This window comes from Agelaius phoeniceus, chromosome 27, assembly GCF_051311805.1.
Source record: "Agelaius phoeniceus isolate bAgePho1 chromosome 27, bAgePho1.hap1, whole genome shotgun sequence".
NCBI lineage: Eukaryota > Metazoa > Chordata > Aves > Passeriformes > Icteridae > Agelaius > Agelaius phoeniceus.
In genome coordinates this window covers 4,149,564-4,168,368 of record NC_135291.1, presented here as the reverse complement: position 1 = coordinate 4,168,368, position 18,805 = coordinate 4,149,564, and the positions used below count along the sequence as shown (strand labels likewise).

The 18,805-nt window shown below is 48.6% G+C and overlaps 1 protein-coding gene across 1 annotated transcript in view; it reads left to right on the top strand.

Moving 5' to 3' along the window:
• Positions 1 to 1,826: 1,826 nt before the first annotated feature.
• LOC143695917 (uncharacterized) overlaps positions 1,827 to 18,805 on the top strand; it is a gene marked incomplete at its 5' end in the record, with an annotated part of 127,841 nt that continues 110,862 nt past the window's right edge. Inside the window, 2 exon segments of the mRNA XM_077191129.1 lie at positions 1,827 to 2,532; positions 18,611 to 18,621. Of these exon segments, the coding sequence (XP_077047244.1) occupies positions 1,827 to 2,532; positions 18,611 to 18,621 (717 nt within the window).

The following is an 18,805-nucleotide window of genomic DNA, read 5'->3' as shown; positions in this document are numbered from 1 at the left end:
CCATGGGTGCCCTGCCGTGCTCACTCCCCAAAGATCCCAGTGCACTCACTGATGAGATTTTCAGTGCTCTCTCCCTGCTGACTCTTCACAGCCCCCCCTGATGTGTCACTCGTCTTTCTCCTGGTCACTCTCAGGTACCCAATCAGTCCCCGGTGCTGCCGCCCCCAAGGGGGCCGATCACCCAAACTGGGTGAGGCACCTTCAGCTGCACTCATTGCCCGCTGCCCCAGACGGTGGATAGAATTCCGGACGAGTCCCAAGGTGTGTGGAAAAATTGACATCACCAGAGGATTCTGTCCACAAAGCAGACAGAGGAGTCCTGTAAAAGTAATTTCATTCCTAAAGAAAGGGAGAGGCCATGGGACATTTCCTACAGGGTCTCTCCAGTTGGTGGAGGACACAGCCTCCTGTTCATCCTAATTTTCCCAGCTGCATCTCCCTCTTCCTTTCCGCATTGGGTGGTGTACTTGAGAGGAAGAGACTTCCCAATCCACTTACTACATATCCCCTTGATATGATCCCTCCTTTTGTGTAGCAACCGATATTCATGGCTCTGTGAAGTCTTTGTTGTTCTTCTTCTCGAAGTTCATGAATGTGGCAGGACCTTGGCTGAGCAGCAGTCTGTGTCATCAGTTAACAACATTTTCTTAAACTGATGGCTTCTCCTGTCGCTTCCTTACGTACAAGTTCCTGGCTCTATCTCTCATCAGATTCACAGCATCTGATTGTAAAGACACTTTCCTCTTCTTCCTTTCATGGGGATCCCGCGTTTGTGGGACATCCCCCCCCCTCAGGCAGCGCTCAGCCAATCAGAGCACGCGGCTCTAATGACTCAGCAGTTGCCAGGCAGACCCGCGGATCCCAGCGTTCCCAACCTGCCCCTCCACCCCCCCCCCCTCGGCCCCAGCGCCCCCCTCGAGGGGAATTTGGGGAGGTGGGAGTGGGGCAGCGCCAAGGCCGGGCCCCCCCGCGCTGTCCTGGCGGGAGCGGCTGCAGTGGGGACCGAGTGCGGGCGGGAGCGGCCGAGAGCCCAGCGCTGCCCCAGCCCGACCTGCCCCAGCTCCATCCCTGCCCCTGCCGTGGGATGCTGTGGGTCTGGGGGCAAGAGGGAGCCGGCAGCGGGTGCTGGGCCTGGGGCAGGAGGAGAAGGGAAGGAGAAGCAGGGTTGAGGAACAAAAGGGTCAAACGATGCCCGTGGGAGGAGAAGGTGGGATTGTGCAGGAGAAGGAGGAATAGTAGGAGGAAGAGGAGTGTGAGGAAGAGCAGGAACAGAGGAGGAGGAGGAGCAGAAAGAGGTGGCACCACACGGTTCTACTCCTCCCTGTATCTGCAGCCTCCCCCCCAGCCCCAGGAGCTTTGTCCGTATGCAGCAGGTGACCAGGGGAGGGGGAATCCATGATTTTCACAGAGGCTGAATCTTGGGGTTTCTGAGCTTTACTGGGCAAATGTTGGTGCTTTTGTGCTTTGTGAGGGCTGAATCTCTGTATTTTGAAGGAGGTTTTTGCTGAATAATGACGTTTGGGAAGTTTTTGATCGGCATCTTGATGTTTAGAGGATTTTTGTGCTGAATCATGGTGTTTTGGAGGTTCTTTCAGACACAAGATGCCCAATAACTTTCCCAGATGAACTTGGGCATGGAGGTTTTCCCAGTCCAAGCTGCTCTCCTCTTGATTTTTTCTGCAAACCAGGATTTTTAATTCTCAGGGTGTGGCCTGATGGAGGAGGAGGAAAAGCCCCAAATGTACCTCATGAAGAGGGGCTGCAAACCGTACCCAGGGAGTTCTGGGGAGGAAAGAGCCCCCATGAGCCAGGAATGCATCCTGTGATCCAGCCAGAGCTTGGAGCTGGTGGAGAAGCCTCATGGCAGGGAGAAGCCACACAGGTGCTTGGAATGTGGGAAATGTTTCAGCTGGAGCTCCAGCCTGAGGCAGCACCAGGTGATCCACACTAGGGAGAGGCCCTTTGAGTGTGGGGAGTGTGGGAGGAGTTTCAGCCACAACTCCATCCTGATCCAACACCAGAGGATCCACACTGGGGAAAAGCCATTTGAGTGTGGGGAATGTGGGAAGAGCTTCAGGCAGAGGGGCCAACTGATACGACACCAGGTGATCCACACTGGGGAAAAGCCCTATGAGTGTGGGGAGTGTGGGAGGAGCTTCAGAGGAAGCTCGGCCCTGATTCGGCACCAGGTCATCCACACGAGGGAACGGCCCTACACCTGCTTGGAATGTGGGAAGAGCTATGGGTGGAGCTCAGACCTGAGAAAACACCAGCGCACCCACTCTGGGGAGAGGCCCTATGAGTGTCCTGAGTGTGGGAAGAGGTTTCACAGGAGCTCCGATCTCCTCAAACATGAGCGGATTCACACAGAGGAGAGGCCCTTCCGCTGCCCCGACTGTGGGAAGGGCTTCAAGCAAAACGCCAAACTCACCATCCACCGGCGCATCCACACTGGAGAGAGGCCCTACGAGTGTGGGGAGTGTGGGATGAGCTTCTCACAGAGCTCTCACTTGACAGAACACCAACGGAGGCGCCACTAAGGGAAGCCCTGTGAGTGCCCCACGTGAGGGAAGAGCTTTGTGTGCTGCTCCAGCTCTGTCCCCCATGAGACGATCTACATTGGATGATCCCCAGTGAGCGTTGTTGGGCAGAGCCCTGGTGATCCATGGTCCTGGTGATCCGTGTTGGGAAGACATCTGGCTGGGGGGCTCCACATCTTCCTGGTTCCCTGTGGGCAGCTAGATAAACCCAGCAGCAGGAACATCCATTGGGACACAGACCTACAATGGGAATTCCTTGGGGAGGGCAGATTTGTTGACTTTCAACCCCATAAAATCTTTTGCATTCAATCCTATCTTCTGGTGACATCAGGGAGTACTGAATGGTGTTGAAGGTATGTTCAGGGTGGACTATATGATGCTTGCATCTCCAGTCTGTTCTGTTTATGCGGAATAATAAGTTTTGTACCTTTAAGACTTTTCCTGAGAGTGAAGAGGGAGAGAAGAAATGCAGAGTTTGTTTTCAGAAACTGCACTCACTCCTCCACATTCCTGCTCTGGGACTGTGTTGTCTGCGGATGGACAGACAGCAGGACAGAGCTCTCCTTTGCTTTTAGTTAGTTTTAGCTGGCTGAGGCAAAGTAGTTCCCTACTGTGGGGTTTTTTCCCTTTTCTTTGGACCTGCTTAAACCTGCTCTGGCCTGAACACCAGAAGAGCACGGGCAGCTCACACCTGTGGCCCACCAGGCCGGGCCTGGGCCGCGGCATTTCCAGCGCCAGAGGGACTGATAAGGGACTGAGTGAGCTGAGCTACAGCCCACAGAGGGACTTGGTGAGTTTGTCTCTCTTTTAGAGCAGCAAGAGGTTTTATTGTTTAATATTGTTTAGGTTTTATTGTGTGTAATAAACAGTTTTTTCCACTTTTCTTCAAAGAGGTATTTTATTTTTCCTGAACCAGCTGGGGGACACATGGACATGGAGGGGGACATAGCCATTCATGGGGATGTGGGTGGACACAGGCATGGATGGAGATGTGGGGAACAATGACAGGGATGGAAACATGGTGGGGAGACAGCCATGGGTGAGGACACGGTGGGACATGGGCAGTGACATGTGGGGACATGGCCATGGCTGGTGCCATGGGGGGAACTTGCAGGGGATGTGGGGGATGCTGAGTTTGAGGGAGTTGAGGGTTCCTGGGCGGGATTTGGGGCTTGCTGAGGCCTTTGGGGACCCCAGGCCAAGTGGCTCTGGCTGTGCTGGGAGACCATGGGGGAGGTTCTGGGGCAGTTGCTCAAGGACCCCCTGAACTGGAGCCCCAGCCGGGCATTGGGCTCCTGGAAGGGGATGAACATCCTTGTCCCCAGGAAGAAAATCCCAGCCCCCCCAGGGTGTCAGGGGCAGCTGAGAGGCCACAACAGGAGGGGAAAGCCAGACAGAGCTGTCACACTCTTAAACTACACCCCAAAAGTCCCAAAACTGAGGGATTGCTCCCAGGAAAAAGCAGCCAGGAGATGCATGAATTGAGGGAAAGGGGGGATGTGACCCCCCAGACTGAGCAGGAGGGACCTGCATCCCCCAAAACCAAATAGGGACGAGAGGTGGAGCTGAAGGCACGATGGGAAAGGGGTGGGAGTGCAGGGAAAAAGAGGATTCAGAGTGGGAGAGGGATGGGATCCCCAGATTGAGTTGGGAGGGGTCCTTGGGTTGGGGGAACGATAGGAGAGGGGAGGGAAAGTTGGGGATGGGATAGAAAAAGGGTGGTTCCGTGGGGATCCCACTGTGTCCCCATCACTTGATCCCTGGAGTGATTCCCTGGGGCTCTGGAGGGGAATGGATCTGCACTGGGTGGATTCCCAAGCCCTCTGCCCATCCCTGGGCGGCTCATGGGATGTTCCCTGGTTCCTTCCACCCAAACGCTGCAGCCATGGGAGAGAGAAGGGTGTGAAAGGAGGATCTGGATTGGGCACAGAGGAGGAGAAAGAGGAAGAGGAGGGAGAGAAGAAGCAGAGGATGGGAAAAGGAAGAGCAGGAACAGGAGGAAGAAGAGGAGGAGCTGCAGCAGAACCACGCTGTTTTCCCACTCGCCCACTGAGTCTGCAGCTCCCCTGGCCCTGGCAGCATCTATCCCTCCAGATCTCACAGGTGAGTAGGGAGGGGGAACTCACCCCAAATCCATTGGAGGATCTCTGGGAGGGTTTGTTTCAGGGGAGGGGATGCTTGGATCTTGCAGGGCCCCAAGGGTGAGACACAGATGCCCCTTTGGAGAACTGTGGAAGGTTCCTGTGGCAAACTGTCTGTACTGGCTGGGGCAGTGGTACCAGCTGGGGGGGACATTGGTATTGGGACTCTGATTGGCATCAGAGTGGGGAGAGCAACGAAGGCCAATCCTGGAGCTGGGGGATCCTGTCAGCCTGGAGGGGTGGGGGAGGCTGGAGATGAGCAGGGTCTGGGCCCATCCAACTGTGAACAGGGCAGTTACTTTTTGAGCTGGACTTGGGAAGCAGGACCAAGGGCCTCACCTGTTGTTTTTCCCCCAAGCCAGGATTTGTCAATCCCAATCTTTGTCTGGATGGAGCTGGAGGAGGCTGCGAGGAAAAGGAAGATGGCCTGGGACACTGAGGCAGGCAAGGAGGAAGTCACTGCCCCTTTCTCCCTCTCCTCTGTTTCATGTCTCAGCCCAACATTTCCTCTGGCTGCAGGACAACCCCGCTACCAATGCCATCCTGCCAGGGGGGATCTCCTTCCCCTTCCCTCTGGCACAGAGGCAAATCCCATCCTGTCCTTGTCCACAGCTCCTTCCCCTTCTCATTCTGTCCTTCTTCCTTCCTCATTCCTTCCTCTCCTTTCCTTTCCTTTCCTTCCCCAGGCACTGAGCTGCAGACAGAGACCAGGGAGAGCAAATCCCTGCTGCAGAACCTCATGGAAAAGGCCGTTTGAGCAGCTCCATGGCATGGGAATCCAACGGGGAGGATAAGCCCTGGAGATCCCACACAAGGAGGGGTTGCAAACCCAGCCCTGGGAGCTGTGAGGAGGAAAGATGCCCCCTGTGTCCAGAAGGCAGCCAGAGATTCATTCAGAACTCAGAGGTGGTGGAGACAACTCATGGCTGGCAGAAACCCCACAAATGCTTAGAATGTGGGAAGGGCTTCAGCTGGAGCTCTGGAGCTCAGATGTGATCTGGCTCCAGGTGATCCACATGGGGAAACGGCCCTACAAGTGTGGGGAGTGTGGGAAGGGCTTTGGGTGGAGCTCCAACCTCATCAATCACTGCAAGATCCACACTGGGGAGAGAACCTATGAGTGTCCCGAGTGTAGGAAGTTGTTTCTGAGCAGCTCCAATCTCATCGTAATGAGTCAAGGGATCAGCTGGAAATGTATTTACGATAATTGAAAACTGTGGATGAGTCAAGGGGCCAGCTGGGAGTATAACTGAGATAGTAGAAGATTACATATTTTAGTTAAGATTTTAAAATTAGTTAAGAAGGTATGTTAGCTAAGCAAAAATCACATAGGTTAGTGAAAGAGTAACAAATATATTAGAAAGTAAAGCTCGGAGTGACAGGGATAGATGTAGGAATTGTGGAGGAGCAGAGACCATAGAAATATCTTGCCTTAAGAATAATCAGTTTGGAGTGGCTTGGACCATGACCAGCAGATCAAAAAGTCCTGCAAACTCGCCATGGGTGAAGAGAGCTTTCTTCTTCAGCTTTCTTTACCATGAGGAAGAGAGCTTTCTTCTTCACATACACCCACTCCCTTATTTCAAAATCCCACAGACCCAATTAAGGCAGTGCAATTGCGCAGTCATATTAGGTATTCAGCTGACTATAATACAAAGTGGACAGATAATGATTATGTATTATGCATCCTTAGAAACCGCTTGGATATGTAAAACCTTTTCTGTATAAATAGAGAGCAGGAGTCTGCAGCTCCTTGCACATCCATTTGGAAATGATTCCTTATGTGTCCAGCACTGCAATAAAATACCCTTCTTTTCAACTTTAATTAGTTGAAGAGTTGTCTGTCTGTGCTTCAGTACATCAGCAGATTCACACTGAGGAGAGGCCCTTCCACTGCCCCGACTGCGGGAAGGGCTTCAGGCGCAACTCCACCCTCGTCACCCACAGGCACATCCACACTGGGGAGAGGCCCAATGAGTGTCCTGTGTGTGGGAAGAGATTCTCCAGAAGCTCTCACTTGGGCCAACACAAATGGAGGCACCATTAAGGGAAGCCCTGCCAGTGTCCCCCATCCCGGTGTCACCCCCTTTTTTCTGCCCTCAGAGCTCCTGAGCCAGTGGCAGCTGCAGCCCCTTCCCGTGGCCTTGCACCTGACTGGGACCTCCTGTGATTGCGCAGGGAGGATTGGGGTGTGACCTGGCAGGGAGGGTGGGGTCCAGGGAACACTGGGTGCTGTGGGTCTGCCCAGCAACTGGTGACTCATCAGAACTGCTCTCTCTGATTGGCTGACTCTTGTTCATCACATTCTCTGATTGGCTGTGGGGAGGCCTGGGAGTTGAGTGCAGGAATGGGAGTGATCCCGCCCAGAGCACCAGCATTGGCAAAATAGAGCCAGCCTGAGACAGGGAGTGAATTTATTACCAACCAAATCACAGCAGGACAAAGAGAAAGGAAAGGAATCTCTCCAACATCTTCCCCCCACCTAGGGGGGTTAATGACGATGGAGAGACGGGACATCCGATTTCAGATCAGAAGCCAATTTTATTGAGTATGCCAGGGATTTATATAGGGTTTTACTTGTATGGTAGTTTTATAGGGCTCAATTTTTTGTAACAATTTCCCTTGGTTACACATTCTTCAGGACATCAGGTCACCTGGTAACGTCACAAAGTATCACAACATGTTTCTTGATCACTTCTTGCCCAGGGAACCTTTATCTGTGTCTGTCTTTCCCACAGTTTCCACTCAATCAGGCCTCAGATATCAGGCCCCTTTATCAGTTCTACTGTTCTCTCTGTTTTATTCCCATCCCTCCCCCTATCCATTCAAACAAAAATACACTCTTAAGTGACTTGTCTATTAATTTTTTCTCACACTGTAAATACAAGGAATAACCATAACAATACATAATACAATGCCTAATATATAGAAGCCTATTTTAACTAAATTTTTTATCCATCCACCAAGTCTCCAATCCCCCAGAAGTTTTCCTAGCCCTGTAAACCCTGATACCACTGGGTAATCTTAACCATTTTCTTAAGGACATAAGTCTGTTAGAGGTTAAACAGGCGCTGGTGTGGTGGTGAGGTCCTATTCACAAGGGTTCTCCGCCAATGTTGGTGTTCAAGGTGAATCTTCAGGTGATGCACTCAAAGATTCTTAAAAACAGCTTCACATTCTTTGCTGGAATCCACTCAGGACCATTCTCTGTGGAGACACAAGCAAAACCTCTACCCCAGGTGGCCTAAGGATAAGGCCCCAATATCTTACCAGATTCTGGATCCTTCACTAATGCAGGGGTTTCTTTCCTTTTGTTGCAATTGTGATTCATGATTAAAATGTGGAACAATCGGTGGGTTGGGGTCCATCAAAGAACAATTCAAAAAGTTGATCACATAAAGGGCTTTCTGCAGTCTCTTGGCAGGGTTCCATCTCTGACCCCCCTTTCTGTTGTACCAAGAGATGTTTGAGGGAGCCATGAGCCTGTGACAGATTGGCCTGTTGGGGAATGAGGAATACCTGTTTTGTGCATAATTCCCCAGAAGGCAAAAGAGTTAGCAACTCGATGGGAAATATAAATTGGGCCATTGCCTGTCTTCACTTCAGATGTATACCAAGAGTGGCAAAAGCAGCAGTGAAGTGTCTAGAGACATCGTAAGCTGTTTTCCCTGAATGGGCAGATGCAAAAAGAGCACCAGAAAAGGTATCAATAGAGGAATGAATGTATTTTAAATGACCAAATTCACAAAAATGGGTAACGTCTGATGCCAGACTTTAAGGCTCTGAAGCCCTCTGGGATTAATACTTCCTGCAATAGAGAGAAAAGAACACCTTTGGCAATCAGGACAAACAGCAATAGTTCTTGAAGCTTGGGCTTTACTAATGCCAAAGTGCCAAATCAAAGTGACACCATTTTGGTGAAAAAACAAATGGATCAATTTAGGCTGTTCTATCTTATTAGGCAGAACAGATTGTTGTACAGGCATTGTTAAAAGGCCAGCTTGCCTGTTCCCTTCAGCTAAAAATCTGGGACGGTCTGTATGTGAACAAATATGCATAACAAAGTAAGGAAATGTTCAATTTTCTAAGGAAAAAACAAGGAGCTGCAACCAATAAAATTGTTGTGAATTTTCAACTCTTTCTAAACTGATGCTTTGGCTCTCATCACTATTCCTGCAACATAAGCTGAATCTGTAAGCAGATTAAAAGGAACAGAAAATTTTTGAAAAGCTCTGACAACAGCAGCAAGTTCAACAATTGGGGGGGACCACTCAGATATGGATAAATCTGCTCTCCATTAGACCCACTAGAAGAGGGGTCTCTCCATACTACCACAGATTTCTGAGAGTGACCAGAACCATCTGTGAATACTGTTAAGGCTTGAAGTGGAACCTCACTCCTCTTGGGTTTCTCTGTCAATTAAAAAAAAAAAAAAAGCTTAAAAAAAGCTTTTAAAAGCTGTTAAAACAACTCATGTTTTGGAGGATGTATTTAGATTTGTCCACTGAATTCAGGAAAGGCCATCTGAAGAGCCTTGATCCCTGAACTATCCAATTCAAATAAAAGGTGGTTAAAGGTAGGAAAAGAGTGGAAAATTCCCCTCCTGCAAGAGAAATGAGTCTCTGTCAGGCCTTAACAACCAGTTGGGCCATCATTTCATGTTGGGTACTGATGGTTTTAGTCATTTGGTGTGGTAAATAAATCCATTCAGTGATAAACAAAGAGTCTGGTGCATTGGGATCCCATTGAAACATCAAGGCATGGGGCTGTTTTGCTGGATGCAAGATTATTAAAAAGAAAAGCAGCTCAGGTGCCCAGTGTGCAGCTTGTTGGTTTATTATGACATCAGCTGGGCATTGCAGCACCTGCTGAACTTGAAATGTAAGTTTTCTAGGTGATAAAAGGTCTGAATCTCCTTTTAATCATTCAAACAAAGGACTTTTAGCTTTGTATTTGAATTCCCAAACAAGGAGTGCACCCAGTTGATTGTTCCCAAACATTTTTGTGCATCATGTAAGGTGCAAATATTTGTCTGAATTTGAAGAGCTTGGGGAGAAATTGAAGAGACTCCAATGCACCACCCCAAACACCTCCACGAAGGATGTTTTTGTACCTTTTGGGAGCTATGCAAAGCCCTGCCTGATTTACAGCTTTGGTGACAAGGGCTAACTAAGGCTTCCTCCATGACTTCCTGTTGTTCAGCTGTTACAAAAATATCATCCATAGAATGGTGCAAAAGAACATTAGGCATTTGTTGATGAACAGAATTGAGGACCTAGCAATATACCACTGGCAAATAGTACAGCTGTTTTTCATGCCCTTAGGTAAAACTATCCAGTGATATTGCTCTAAGGGTGCCTGCATGTTTGTGCTTGGAACTGAAAAGGAAAATTTAGGACCATCATCAGGATGTAAAGGAATGTCAAAAAACCAATCTTTTAAATCAGTAACAGTCAAGTGCCAATTTTTGGGAATCATGGTAGGAGATGGGAGACCTGGCTGTAAGGCCTCTGTGTCCTCCATAGCTGCATTATTTTTCAAAGATCATGGAGTAAGCGCCATTTGCCAGTTTGTTTTTTGATAACAAAAATGTGAGAATTCCAAGGACGGTTAGAAAGGACAAAATGCTCTTTCTGGATTTGTTGTTGGAGCAACTCTGTTAATACAAAAAGTTTTTGCAATGGTAGGGGCCATTGATCCACCCAAACCATTTTCCCTGTTTTCCAGGTTAGTTTTAAAGTGTCGCTCTCCAACGGCCCCCTTTAAAAAGCTGATTGAATCCTAAAGCCCCATTGGGAGAGAACATCCCCCACCACGGTACCATTGGTACTGGTAATACAAACAGTATGATTGAGGCACGGTGTCCCTCGGGCCCTTTGATCTGTATCCAGTGGTGGGTTTGACAGCTGTGGCTGCTTCCTCCAATGCCTGAAAGTGCCTGGAGCACTTTAGCAAGGGACCACTGTGAGGGCCATTTGTCTTGAGAGATAACTAACTTCAACCCCTGTGTCTATGAGGCTGTCAAGTGTTATCTTTTGCCCTTTTAATGTCAGGGTACACCAGCATGTGGGGTATTGTTCTAGTATAGGTTGTACCCAACATATTTGGGGTGTTCCAGTAGACCCAAATCCCCTATTTCATATTACGTCTGTAAAAGGTATGCTCATGGTTTGGGGCAATAAAATCAGTTGAGCTATTCAAGTTCCTTGGGGAACAGTGAAAGGCAGTTGGAGTGTCCAGGCCATGATCATAATCTCATTATCAGAGTCTATAACCCCAAGGAGAACAAAAAGTCCCATCAAGGAGATGGATGACCAACCTAAAAACAATGCATGCATACGCTGCCTGGATGGTCCTAAAACTCCTGTGGGAAGCAAATGAACTGATGACTTAAGTAACATTAATGTGATGGAGGTTGCCAACCCAGACAGGTTCATCTGTCAACCACGTCAAGGCTACAACTGGACATTCATTGCCCTGCATCACAGTGGCCCCTATTAAAAATACGTATTTTGACACCCCATTGAGATAAACAATGTCGTCCCCACAATGTCATCCCCACAAATCGGCAACATAGGGTCTGATGATAGCTTGTTGGCCATCAGGATGTTTCACATTAATTACAATGGCTGACAGGCCACCTGTTGAAGCACCACCCAACCCCAGAAGTCCAAAACTTGCATGAGTGAGAGGCCACGATTGAGGCCAGCAAAGTCACGAGAGTATTGTGACATCTGCTCCAGTGTCAATCAAGGCTGTTACTGATATGGTTCCTGGATGACACCCACTGGCAGTGAGGATACGTATCTTTTCTGGATGGTTCTCCATAACTTTCTCAGCCCAGAACACTTGAGGTATCCCTGTTGATCCAAAACTTCCTGTGCCACGACTTCAGTCCACTGTATTCAGAACAGAATTCACAAAAGGTACAATTTGAGCAATGCAAGTTCCTTTCTGAATAGTGACAGGAGGGTCATCAATGGGTACCATAGCATGAATCTGTCCTAAATAATCAGCATCAATAAGTCCTAGATGCACATGAATACCTTTTAATTGTAGTACTTGATCTTCCTATCAAAAACGCACTCAATCCCTGTCCTATTCAACCATAGGCATCGAGGGGCACTTTGCACATTTCTTTTGTCAGAATGGTTACTGTGTCAGCGGTGGGTATATCAATCCCTGCAGACCCACTTGTTGCCCCTGAGTATTGTTCACAAATGTTTAGCTTTGCAGTGCTGGGTAGGCCCATATTTGCTGCTGTGGTTCTTGGGGTATTTGTTTTCACACATGCCCTTTTGCGCTCCTCTTCCTGTTTCCCTGCAACAGCTGACCATTTGCATGATATTTACTCCTGCATTGTTTAGCATAGTGCCCAAATTTAGCAGAATGGTTGCACATAACGTTGCTGCTTGCATTTGATTTAGATGTTATTTTCTGGGTATTACACTGTGCCATTACTTGCCCTTGCTGTCCACAATTATAGCATTTCGATGAAGGTCTTAGAACTGCAGCAAGAGCTGCTATTTTATGGTCTACTGAACCAACTTTCAAGCAAGCAGTAATCATTTGAGGCAATGTGGGTTCTCCAGGTAAAGTGTCAATAATCTTTCTGCAGCCTGAGTTTGCATTTTCTTTAGCCAAATGTATACAGAATTTGTGTCGCAAAGATTCATCATCTACCTGTTTTTCAATGGCTGCAGCAAGCTCTTCCACAAATTGCAAAAATGCTTCTCTCATCCCTTGTTGTATAGTATCATATCTCTGTTTTAGAGCTGCCATTTCCATTGATTTAATTAAAGCACTCGTGCCAATTTTCTGAGCTTGTGCCAAAATTGAAGGATCCCACCTTGCCTGTGAATCTGGGTTAGCAAAAGGCCCAGTGCCCAGTAGGGCATCAACACCCACAGCATGATGAGGGTCGTGTTGAGGCAACTGCATATTTGTTACAGCTGTGCGCTCAGCCACTCGCCTCCAAGTTTCTTGAAATACACCATATTGTACTGGCTGGAATGAAATAGTAGCAATATGCATGATGTCATAAGGTGCAAGCATATCTGCATTAATTACACATATTAATTGCATTACCTCTGAGGAATTAATGCCATACTGAGCCACTTTCGATTGGAGATCTTGCACAACCTTCCAGGCAAAGACGTGATGACTGTCATCCTGCCCTGATCCAGGAGCTGCTTTAAAACCTGGAAAAGCCATAGATAGGGTTATCACAGGCAACATTTGCATTAGCACTGTTCTCCTGAGGTACTCTTGGAGCACCTAATCTTTCTATCATGTCCCAATTCTTTTCTTCAGCTGCTTTCTTCCTGACAAATTCCCAAAACTCCTGAGTGTCCAGGTTTAGAGCAAATTTGGGAGAGAATCCCCCAAAGGAGCTCCGGTAGGAAAGCAGATCCAATCTGCTCTTCTCCCCCCAACTGGTCTGGGAGAAAATACCTCCTTGGAGAAAGGTGGAAAAAACCTGTCTATTAAACAACAAAACCTTAACAATATCAAACAATAAAATCTCTTGCCACTCCAAAAGAAATGACAAACTGAGAAAGTCCCTCCCCGGGTTGTGGCTCAGCTCACTCTGTCTCTGATCAGTCCCTCCGGTGCTGGAAATGTTGCAGGCCAGGCCCAGCCTGGTGGGCCACAGATACAGCTGCCCGTGCTCCCCTGGGTGTTCAGTCCAGAGTGGGTTTCAAGAGCTCCAAGGAAAAGGGAAAAAAACAAAAGTCCCCACAGTAGGGAACTTCTTTGCCTCAGCTAGCTAAAACTAACTAAAAGCAAAAGAGAGCTCTGTCCCACTGTCAGTCCATCCGCAGACAACAACAGTCCAGGGGCAGAAATGTGGAGGAGTGAGTACGGTGTCTGAAAAAAACCTGCTGCTTCTTCTCTCCCGCTGCTTCACTCTCTGGAACACTCTTAAAGGTGCAAAACTTATTATTCAACATAATATAAGGTGCAAAACTTATTATTCAACATAACATAATTGGGGATAAAAGCATCATATAGTCAACCCAGGACACTGAGGCTCTCAAGGAAGCCCAGTTACTTGACGTGGGGGCAAAGTCCATGGAGCAGTAGGGCTACAGCTATTAGAAGGTGAACTGTCAACAGTTCCCTGCCCCAACTCCGATGTTACTGCGGGTGACTCATCACTTGATTCGCTGTCACTGTCACTGTCAGGTAATGGAGGACACGACCTTGGAGATTGTTCAGGCAGCTCAGAGGGGAGCGAAGGGGCAGATGGCTGGGCTAGAACAGAGGGAAGCAGGGGGGCAGAAGACTGGGTTTCTCTCTCTGCTAAAGACATTTCAGCTACCTGGTGCAGTGGTGTGGTGTATACAGGCACCATCAGGAGCTGCTGCGCAGCTGTGACATAAAGAGGTTTAGGAGTCTGAGAAGGAGATACTATGGCAGTTTTCCCAGAAGCTTTGGCAGCTTTCCCAGAAGCTTTGGCATCCAGCCCAGAAGCTCTGGCAGCTTTCCTGGAAGCTTTGGTAGCCTGCCTGGTAACTTGCATGGCACCTGCACCTTCTTCAAGGATAGATTCACCAAGTTCCCCATCAGAGGCCCCCTCTGCCTCATCCCCTTCATCAGTTTCTGTTATCAACCCTGATTCTTCATCCGCATCCTGCCCTGTTCTCGCTCTGTTTTCCATTCCTTTAATGCCTCAAAAAGCAATCCCCAGGTAACAGCTAGATTGACAACAGTTTTATCTCCCACTCAGATGACTTCCCACAGTCTGTCCCCGACTTTTTCCCATGCTTTAACACTAAATGCTGTGTCGGGATCAGTGCCAAAATCCTGTGATTTAGCCCACAGCAATATACTACGAAGGGCATAGTCTGAAGTATTAATTCCCTTATTTCTTAACAAAACTTTCCATGTAGCCAAAACAGTCTCTTCTTCATTAGATAAATTATTTCCCATTATTACTAGTTGGTGGCTCACCTACTTCCAGGTGTCTTGATAGGAGAAAATCAGGTCTGGACTTCCCTGTGGCTTCCACCCGCCATTCTCAGCTGCACCAACGCCGCCTCCCCCACTACGTCCCAGTGAGTCATGGCTGCCAGTCTCTAGGAGCCCGTATGGGTCCAGATCAAGTATGTTCTTAAGGGTGTTGAATCACATCAGGGTCACCAGATGTCACTGTCAGGCCAGTCATGACACAAGGCAGAGACCACAAGCAGTCTCAGATGGCAACTCTTTATTATCGAACATGGCTGACCTTTTATACACTTTCTAATTGTTTATACTTCTTCTACCCTAACTATTGGCCACAATAAGTCAACATAATATCCTTGGGGATAAGTTACAGTGACTTCAACTAACTTTCTAAAAATACTTCATCCAGCTGCAAAGTTCTCTTCTTATCTTTCTTCAATTCCTTACTTTTCTTGGTCTCCTCAGTTACAGCCTTGGAGAGAATCCTTATCAACTTCTTGCTTGTTTCCTTTCTTCTCACTCCTTTAGCTAACAGGCCCGCTGTTGGCCCCTTCCACACAAAGGCATTTGCTATACCAGCCCCCACAGTAAGGTTCATTAGTAAGGGTTGCCCTATGCTGAAGGCACACAGGTGGTTACATGCCTCTATCATTTACAGCAGGGTGGGCTCCTCCTTAGACAAGGACTTCAGAAGTTTTTTACAATTCTCATTAGCATTTTCAGCAGCTAATTTTGAAAGCAACACCTGTCTGGCAATGTCATTCTCAATTTGTCTTTTAAGAGCTTGTTTCAAGCAGCCATTGAATTGCATATAAGGCTCCGCCAGTCCTTGCTTTACATAAGTAAATACTTTTTGGGGGGCTCACAGCACCAGGAACCTTTAAAAATGTGCTATGCACAGCTTCAGTAATACCCTCAAGGGCCTCACTAGGAATGTGGGTTTGCCCACAGGGTCTGAGTGGCTTCCTTCCCCGGCCAGGTGGTCAGTCATGAGGGCTGCAATATTCAGGTTTGCATGTCCCACAAATTTCACAAGCAAAGCTTCGAACCCCTTTTTCCACTGAGCATCTGTGGAGGCCGGTGGGCCTACAGAACAAAGGCCATTATAGACCTTTGGACAGACAGACAGACCCCAACTTGGAGAAATCTCCCCTGTTCAGGGCAATTGAGCAGACCCTCTTCCAGGATGCTTTGTTGTATATGCAAATGTACCCAGTTCTACTTCCCTGGTTGGACTGTTGGCCTCTCCCTCCCTTTTTCCTTATATTTATGTCCTTGAATGTTCTCCCTTCCCTGCTTATCCATTGGCCCCATATTGCCTCAGTGTCCCACCCTCTTTACCCTATTGGTTGCCACCCCTCATCTCCCCTCTGTACTGCCCTGAGCCCTCAGCCCATTGGCCCTGATGCTCTGCTCTGCCCCCCTCCATGTCCCCTGTATTTAAACCCAGACCTTCCACTGTTCTTTTTATCTTTGTCCCTGAACCCCTTTGTGCGTGGCTGGAATAAACCTCCTTCTCTGGCATCCGTACAAAGACCCTTCCCATTTCTTTGTCATTGGTGATTCTACAAGAGAAGTGTGTGCTGCAGTGATTGTGTGTGTGTGTGTGTGTGCCTGTGCCACCGAGCGGCTTCATTACTGGAGACACTTCTGGAAGGTCACGGCTCCGCTGCCTCTCTCTCCACCACCAACGGGCTTGTGGCTTGTGACAGCTGGCAGCCTGAACAGGGACCTGTTCGGAGCATTCCTGGAGGTGTCTTCAGTAGCTTTTTGGCTACTGAAGTTAAGCCGTGTTCGGAGCAGCCAATTCCCAGAGGAGACTCCTAAGTTTTATTGGGGGAATCGCACAGGCGACCGGCAACCTTCTTGAGGCGAGAAGATTGGTTGAAGCTGACAGACAACCTGGAGAGGTTTTGTTGACCCACTGTCATGTGAGTACTATATTTGGGGGTCATCCTTTTTTGTCTTTCCTTTGCCTTCTTTTCCTCTTGGATGTTGGGAGAAAGTGTGGGGATGGGAGCCAAACTGATCCACCCACACAGGGAAGTTTATACCCAAGTTAAAGGAATCCTTGTTGGAGAAAATTTTCATTTTTCAAAGGGAGATTTAAAATGTTTTATTCATTGGTTGTTCAAGTATTTTCCTGATGTTATGAGGGAATTCATTCTAATGAGTTCTGGGACCATATAGGGAAAAGATTCTATGTTCTTTGAGTTAAAGGGGATCTTTCAGTGGGGAAATTTTATCCTTTGGCCTTATTGTTGAGTCTGTAGAAAACGTTGGGAAACATTCGGGACCCCAGTTTAACACCCCTTCTCCCCGTTCCTCCCCTCACATCCCTAAACTCTCTTCCCTGCCTCAGGCAGGATCGGGAGATGGATCCTGCCAGCAGGCGCAGGGTTGCTACCGTCACCCTGACATCTCCCAGTGTCCTCTGTCCCCTCTCCAGGGCAGCACTGGCCATGCTGCCTTGGGCTCTCTCCTAACCTTCTTACCAATGCCCATGTACCCAGTTCTACCACCCCCAGTTGTTCTCCCAGATGGTGCCAGGAATGTGGCCAGCCCCGCCATCTTGTCTTCTCCCTCTCCAAGTTTTTCTGCCCTTTCTCCACAAAATGGTGCTGACCCCACAAAGGCAATGGCCATTTTGTCACCTCCCTGTTCTGCCAAAAATGACACCTCTGACCCTCCTCCCACTTTCTCTATTCCTGTAATCACACCCTGCCCCTCCCTTCTGTGTCAGGAAGTGTGTCCATGTTGGGACTTCCCCTCTCTATCGGGAATCCCCTCCCCATTGTGCACACCAACCCTACCCCTTCCTCTCTTGACTCCTCCTGATGGTCCCTCCCATTCCCATTCCCACAACATTGGAGCCAGAAGTGGTGATGACAGCGACCAGAAGGAGCCCATATTGGCTTCCACAGCTGCCCACAAACAGGCAGATTCTGGCTGCCCCAAGAGGCTCCATGCAGTCATCAAGTGCCCTCCATCCTCCTCGGAGGATGAAAATAGGGATTCCCAGACTTGGATTCCAGTCCTGAGTCTGAGGATCACTGGGCCAAGCTGCAGAGGGAAGCCACTGGGAGGGCTCAGAGCTCACCAAAAAGATTGTGGGCTTGCCAATTATATGTAAACACAGCAGAAGAGTGACTGCAATCAATTCCTGGGAGCCAATCCCCTATGGGGAATTGAAGGAGCTCTGCAAAGTGGCTAAGGAATATGGTTGGGGGTTGCATTTCTTAAAAAACTTTCTGGAAGCCACCTTCTCTGACCGTGTCTTGGTCGTGCATGAAAATAAAAATATCATGAATTGCCTACTCTCCCTGTGTCACAATCCATCCTTACGAACGGGTTTCGTGATTGCTCGTGGATTTGATCTCAGGGTGCAAAAAACCGACACGGCACAGGGGGGTTTGCAGTGATAATCAAAACAAATGCACCTTTATTGAATAACCAAATGCATTGGGGAGGAATTGGGGAAAAAAGGGAAAAATAAGGAAAAGAGGGAGGAAGAGAAAGGAAGGTATATAGCTACCAAACATAGAACAGCCAAGTCCTTTGATGTCCAGCCAATGGAGTTCACCAGGTCACGTCTGGGGAGATCTTGAAATCTCTCACTAACTCAGAGGTTTTTTTTATGATAACTCTATTGAAAATTGTGAGGGAGGGGGGGGAAACAGATACAATAAAGAATAGATGTAACAGGTAGTCCATGTTCTCAGCAGTAAACGAGAGCCATTGTCTTCTTGGTCCAGCGGTCACAACCTGCAGGCAAACATCTCGCTTTGGTCAGCTTGCCTCCCCCACACACCTGCCCCGGGCTGGGGGTTTCAGTCCCAGTCCTTGGAAGGAGCAGAGGGGCCTTTCCACATGGGGGTTTCATGTCTCACTCCTTGATGGAGAGGCTCCTTACATCTCAGTCTGTCTGTCACGGTGGTTGTAAAACAGGTCAGGGTCTTCTGTGGGGGACCACCCAAGACTCAGAAGAAGTCCAGCCAGGCTGAGAGGTGGGACAGCTTCCAAGGCTATTGCTGCAAAAAGGCAAGATGCCCCCTTCTTCTTTCATTGGGCTCAGTGCAGCATACAGCAAACAACACCTGTGAACAATAGCTTAGCACTGTGCTCAGGTCTCGGAGCCGTTGGCACGTAACTTTCTCCAACAGGGCCAGAAAC